At 44.4% G+C, this 7,062-nt stretch overlaps 1 protein-coding gene across 1 annotated transcript in view; it reads right to left on the bottom strand.

Moving 5' to 3' along the window:
* Positions 1-5,468, bottom strand: part of Meiob (meiosis specific with OB domains) — a 32,432-nt gene extending 26,964 nt beyond the window's left edge. The window contains exons 1-3 of the mRNA XM_013011258.1: positions 5,400-5,468; positions 1,933-1,990; positions 272-403 (exon numbers count right to left, since the gene is read on the bottom strand). Coding sequence (XP_012866712.1) covers positions 272-403; positions 1,933-1,990; positions 5,400-5,468 — 259 coding nt within the window. The remainder of the gene's footprint in view (positions 1-271; positions 404-1,932; positions 1,991-5,399) is intronic.
* Positions 5,469-7,062: the final 1,594 nt, after the last annotated feature.

Below are 7,062 nucleotides of genomic sequence, written 5' to 3'. Positions count from 1 at the left end.
AAGTGGCACTGTGGCTCAAGTGGTAGAGCGCTAGCCTTGAGCTGAAGAGCTGAGGGACAGTGCCCAGGCCCAGAGTTCAGGTCCCACAACCAACAACAACAACAAAAAAGAGTCAATGCTAGTCTGAAGCAGAGTGATGTAATTAAACATTAATTCTAGAAGTGAGGAGAAAGCGATTGAAGGGCAGGTCAAAATAAAGAAGCTTAGTGTTGGGACTTGTTTTGAAAATAAAGTATCTTGAAATAAAAAAAAATAATCAACATTAACTTACCACAGTCACCCACCCTAAAACTGTCAGAAAGTGGCCTGATGTACTCTTCTTTACCCCAGCATGCTGCATTTACAAAACAGGCTGGTGAATCACGAATGGTGAAACTGAAAGTGTATCTTTCGGATCCAATATCTAAGGGAAGACCAATGCTTTTATTTTTTGGATGAGGTTTTATTTTAACTCTGAACAAATGATTTGTTTAATCACATGATTTTTGATGATCATTATGATTATAAAAATAGTTAAATGCATAGCAGAAAGTTCTATTTCTTTCCTTTTTTGGGGGGGTGTGGTCATGAGGCCTGAACTCTGGGCCTGGGCGCTGTCCCTCAGCTCTTCAGCTCAAGGATAGTGCTCTACCACTTGAGCCACAGTGCCACTTCCGCTTTTCTGCTTATGTGGTGCTAAAGAATGAAACCCAGGGTGTCATGCATCAAGGCAAACACTACCACTGAGCCACCTTCCCAGCCCCAGAAAGTGTTATTTCTTATGATCTCTTTCTCCTTCTTCTTCCCCCTTCTCTCTTTGTCACTAATTCTCTGTCTCAGCCATACTGGACAGGGCCCCCACCTTGCTAGGCAGGGGCTCTACCTCTGGAGGCAGACTCATAGCCCTTTCTGGCTTTAGTTATTTTTCAGATAGGTTTTTGCATGTTTGCCCAGGATTCAGTGGTAGAGTAACAGCTTAAGAAAAACACAAAAAAGCCCAAGTGAGAGCATGAGGCCCCAAGTTCAAGTCCCACTACTGGACAAAAAAGAAAACAAACTGGGTGCTGGTGGTTCACACCTGTAATCTTAGCTACTCAGGGGGCAGAGATCTGAGGATTGCAGTTTAAAGCCAGCCTAGGCAGGAAAGTCCATGAGACTGTTATCTCCAATAAACTACTCAGAAAAAAGTTGGAAGTAGTACTGTGGCTCAAGTGGTGAATGCTAGCTTTGAACACAAAGAGGCTCAGGGACAACACCTAGACCCTGAGTTCCAGCCCAGAACAGGAAAAAAAATTATAAAAATTAAAAAAGGGCTGGGAGTATGGCTTATTGGTAGAGTGCTTGCCTAGTATGCATGAAGTCCTGGGTTCAACTCCTCAGTACTATATAAACAGAAAAAGCTGGAAGTGACACTGTGGCTCAAGAGGTAGAGCACTAGCCTTGAGCACAAACAAACTCAGGGACAGATCTCAGGCCCTGCCTGAGTTCAAGCCCCCAGACTGGCAAAAAATAAACAATTTTAAAAAAGCAAAAGCAAAACCGGGCACTTGTGGCTCACACCTGCAATCCTAGCTATTCAGGAGGCTGAGATCTAAGGATCACAGTTCAAAGCCAGCCCAGGCAGAAAAGTATGTGAGACTCTTATCTCCAATAAACCACTAGAAAACTGGAAGTGGCACTGCGGCTCAAGTGGTAGAGTGCTCACCTTGAGCTGAAGAGCGCAGGGACAGCTCCCAAGCCCAGAGTTTAAGCCCCACAACCAACAAAAACAATAAAAATATGATCTATGATCTATCTTCATCCTCATGTATGCGTCTTACCATACACAATAACATGATCTTTGCTCTTAGGAGATTGAGCAGGCATGGGAAATGTAATCAGTTAAATACACTTTGCTACAGACATAAGCCACACTTGATGAAAAATGAGGCAAAGCGTTAAATAGAACTCAGCTTTTTCTGTCTGGAAAGCCTTTGACATCCGTTTTTCCAATAACTATACCGATTATTTTCTGAAAAACAAAAGAGTATAGAAGACCAATATTAAACACAGATGTAGATGGTAAATTTAATTTCATGGGATTGTTATATTTTACTGGTTCTAACAAACATTTTTTGTCTAGGAGCCATTTAAATGTTTTTAATCCAGACAAACATGTAAAAGAATTCCATAAATGCTCAACTCTACGAAGAATAGTACAAAATAACAAGACAGCTGTTATAACTATAGTTGTTTGATAGTTGGCATGTTTCTAGTTTATTTTCTTTTAAAAAAATTTTTTTACTGTAAAGATGATATACAGACGGGTTACACTGACATGAGTAAGGTAATGAGTACATTTCTTGTCAAGCATTGTTAACTCCCTCCTTTGTTTTTCTCCTACTATCCCTTCCTTCCCCCGTCTAGTTTATTTTCAGTCACTAGGTGGCGCACACTAACTGCCCTATGCTGTAGCTGTAGATCCTTACTGAATTTTTTTTTTTTGTCTGTTGTGGGACTTGAACTCTGGGCTTGAGCACTGTCCTTGCGCTCTTCAGTTCAAGGCAAGCACTCTACCGCTTGAGCCACAGTACCACTTCAAGTTTTCTAGTGGTTTATTGGAGATAAGAGTCTCATGGACTTTCCTGCCCGGGCTGGCTTTGAACCGAGATCCTCAGATCTTAGCCTCCTGAGTAGCTAGGATTACAGGTCTGAGCAACCGGCACCCAGCATTACTGAATTCTTCTAGAGCACATGTATAATGCAATTTCATTTGCTATGGTAGTCAAAGCTTTCCCTTGTATGGGTCTGCTAACATGAAATTGTTTAGCTTCTTAATCCAAACATGCTGGCATGCTGGACAGTAACATAAATTAGACTGTATATATATATATGTATATATATATATATATACATACATACACATAGAGAGAGAAAGAGAGAGAGAAGACTGTATATATATATAGAGAGAGAAAGAGACTGTATGTATGCATACATACATACACACACACAGACAGACAGAGCTGCTAATAAATTTAAATTCTAAAGTCTTGGATCTTCTGGGCTGGAAAGGTGGCTCAGTGGTAGAGTGCTTGCTTTGCATTAATGAGGCCCTGGGTTCGATTCCTCAGCACCACATAAGCAGAAAAAGAAGTGGCGCTGTGGCTCACGTGACAGAGCTCACTAGCCTTGAGCTACAGAGCTGAGAGACAGCACCCATGCTGAGAGTTCAGGCCCCACAACCGGCAAAAAAAAAAGTCTTGGATATTCCATTTCAACTTCCTTAAAAGTTGTCATGTTAGCTGGTGCCTGTAATCCTAGCTACTTAGGAGGCTGAGATCTGAAGATCATGGTTCAGAGCCAGTCCAGGTAGGAAAGTCCATAGACTCTTATCTCCAATAAACCACTAAGAAAACCAGAAGTGGCGCTGTGGCTCAAGTGGTAGAGTGCTTACCTTGAGAGTTCAGGCCCCATGACCTACCAAAAAAAAACAGTTGTAATGTCCCATTTAGTAACTATCAAAACAAAAACTGTAATTTTGAAATGTGTTTTAAGAAATAAAAATAAAGCTGGGTGCTGGTGGCTCACGCCTGTAATCCTAGCTACTCAGGAAGTTGAGATTTGAGGATCACAGTTCAAAGCCAGCCCGGGCAGGAAAAGTCCATGAGACTTTTTTTTTTGGGTCCGGTCATGGGGCCTGAACTCTGAGCCTGGGCGCTGTCCCTGAGCTCTTCAGCTCAAGGCTAGTGCTCTGTCCTGTGAGCCACAGCACAACTTCCGGCTTTTTTCTTTTATGCTTATGTGGTGCTGAAGAATCCAACCCAGGGCCTCAAGCATGCAAGGCAAGTCCTCTACCACTGAGCCACCTTCCCAGCCCCTCCATGAGACTCTTAGCTCCAATAAACCGCCAGAAAATGGGAATTGGTTCTGTAGCACAAGTGGTAGACCACCTGCCTTGAGCTGAAGAGCTGAGGGACAGCATTCAGGCCCAGAGTTAAAACCCCATGAAAGAGAGAGAGAGAAAGAAAGAAAGAGAGAAAGAGAAAGAAAGAAAAAGAGAGAAAAAGAGAAAGAAAGAAAGAGAAAGAGAGAAAGAAAGAAAGGAAGGAAGGAAGGAAGGAAGAAAAGAAGGGAGGGAGGGAGAGAGAGAAAGAGAGAGAGAGAGAGGGAGGGAGAGACAGAGGGAGGAAGGAAGGAAGGAAGGAAGGAAAGAAGGAAGGAAGGAAAGGAAGAGCCATGCACCAGTGGCTCATGCTATAATCCTAGTTACTCAGGAAGCTGAGATCTGAGGATCTCAGTTCAAAGCCAGCCCAGGCAGAAAAGTCCATAACATTCTTATCTCCAGTTGGTTAACCGGCAATAACTAGATAACTAGAAACCCAGAGTGGGGTTGTGGCTCAAAGTAATAGAGTGCTAGCCTTGAACAAAAATTGCTCAGATACTGCCCAGGCCCTGAGTTCAAGCCCCACAAGCAACAAAAAATGAAAAAATAAATAAAAATAGTTATCTTCTTTCAAAGGGAAAAACTAAAATGACTAACTCTAGACCTTGATTTTAACCTTGCAATAATCAGTGACATTAAAAATACAATGAAAAGCCGGGCGCTGGTGGCTCACACCTGTCATCCTAGCTACTCAGGAGGCTGAGATCTGAGGATCACAGTTCAAAGCCAGCCCGGGCAGGAAAGACCATGAGACTCCTATCTCCAATAAACCACCAGAAAACTGGAAGTGGCGCTGTAGCTCAAGTGGTAGAGCGCTCGCCTTGAGCTGAAGAGCTGAAGGACAGTGCCCAGGCCCAGAGTTCAAGCCCCACGACCGACAAAAAAAAAAAAAAATACAATGAAGTTTATTCTAGCTAAGTTCTTAGCTCCTCTTCCTGCATTGTGGACACATTGATACTATTTCTTTTTTTTTTTTTTTTGTCGGTTGTGGGCCTGAACTCAGGGTGTGGGCACTGTCTCTCAGCTCTTCAGCTCAAGGCTAGTGCTCTACTATCTGAGCCACAGCGGCACTTCCAGCTTTTTCTGCTTATGTGGTGCTGAGGAATTGAACCCAGGGCCTCATGCATGCAAGACAAGCGCTCTACCACTGAGCCACCTTCCCAGCTCCCATTGATACTATTTCTTACACACATTTACTAAAATGATCCCTTTGTTAAATATCAAAATAACACAAAAGTCTTTTGATTATTTTGAACCATTGCTAACCATATCTACAATGATGTCTTCTGCTCTATAGACAGAATATTAATTTTTATTTCAATAACATAATACAAACAGGTTTAGGGATGCTTAATATCTATAATTATATTAATGAATAATCTGCATGCTTATCAATTTTATAAGAATGTATCCAATAAATTTGCTACACTGAATGCTACCAGATTTCACTTTTCATGAGAATAATCAAACCAGTTTTGAAACCAGAATTGAAACTTACCAGATTAGCCATATTTTGCTGCAGATCTGCAAGTGCAGTAAAGGTCCTCAAAGCAAAGGAACTTGCCATATTCAATCTGCATGTTAGAAAATACAATTTAGACATATAAATTAAATATCTGAAATAATCATGAAAATTCCAAATATTAAAAATAATTTTAAAACCTATATGATTTAATCAGACCTACAATCCAAGTATTTTTATAAAAACAGAGGTGAGTGTGGCAGGAAGGTGTGACTAAGGTAGGTGTCTGTGTGGCTTACCAGTTAGGAATGAGACAATGTGAGGAGAAATACTGATCCATTGAAAGAAAGCATTGGATACTTGTACTTTGGGGAAAAAATTATTATAATGATGAAATAAATATTCATTCAGGTAGTCTTTTTTGGTGGTGCTGGTATCGGGTTTGAACTCAGGGCCTCATGCTTACTAGACAAGAGCTTGCCCCCTAGAGTTCCTCACATTTTTACCCTTAAGCATCTCTTGGTGATTTGGTCAGTAACTGACATATGACCTCTTTGAGATTTTTTTTTTTTTTTTTACTTTGTCTATCCTGGGACTTGAACTCTGGGCCTGGGCGCTGTCCCTCAGCTCTTCAGCTCAAGGTGAACGCTCTACTACTTGAACCACAGCACCACTTCCAGTTTTCTGGTGGTTTATTGGAGATCAGAGTCTCACAGACTTTTCTTCCCAGGCTGGCTTTGAACCGTGATGCTGAGATCTCAGCCTCCTGAGTAGCTAGGTTCACAGGCGTGAGCCACCTGCGTGCGGCTTCTTTGAGATTCTTTCACTTTCCACAATCATTTAAAGGATATGGCAGAGTGCAGGGACCTCACTCTCCGTGCTTGCCCAGGCCCGTTGAACGCTGTGACAGCCCCTCTTCCTTGATGCCCTCCACTCTCCGTGACACCTTCCACCTCTCCCGTTTGGGAGAGGGTCCTCCACACTCCTCAGGGGTCCAGGAGAGGCTTTTCCTGTGGCCCACCTCCACTATCCCCCACTCTCAGCAGTCTGCTGTGGTGGTGGTGGTGGAGGTGGTTATTGTTATCAGCTGCGGAGCTTGAACTCAGGACCCGCCCCTGAGCTCTTCCCCGGAGTTTTTGCCCTCAAGGCTAGCGCTCTACCATGGCTCCCCTCAGGTTTTTCCAGTGGTTAACAGGAGATCAGAGTATCAGGGTGGCCGGGAAGGTGGCTCCGTGGTAGAGCGCTGGCCTAGCACGCATGAGGCCCCGGGTTCGATTCCTCAGCACCAGCAAGAAGTGGCGCCGTGGCAGAGCGCTCGCCTTGAGCCACAGCAGCTCAGGGGCAGCGCCCGCCCGGGCCGCGAGTTCAAGCCCCAGGACTGGCCGAAGAAAGGAAGAAATGTCTCACGGGTTCTTCTGTCCCGGCTGGCTTCAAACCGCGATCCTCGGCTCTCAGCCTCCCGAGTATCTACAGAGAAGGACAGGCGTCAGCCGCGGACGCGGGGCTGTGGAAGATTCTAGAGCCGGGACCTAAGCCCAGACTTGTCTTTTCCATTCTGGCTCAGTTCACCCTTCTCGCGGGGTTTGGGTGATTCCGGGGGACGGGGTCACGGGCGGTACGGGTGTCGGCGACCTCGAGGCCCCGTCAGACCCCCCCATCCCGTGAGCGGGGCGGCCGCGTGGGGCCTGCGCACGCGCGG

The sequence above is a fragment of the Dipodomys ordii genome, unplaced genomic scaffold (genome assembly GCF_000151885.1).
Source record: "Dipodomys ordii isolate 6190 unplaced genomic scaffold, Dord_2.0 Scaffold14, whole genome shotgun sequence".
Lineage (NCBI taxonomy): Eukaryota > Metazoa > Chordata > Mammalia > Rodentia > Heteromyidae > Dipodomys > Dipodomys ordii.
Note: the sequence above shows the minus strand (reverse complement) of the source record. Positions and strands in the feature narration are given on the sequence as shown.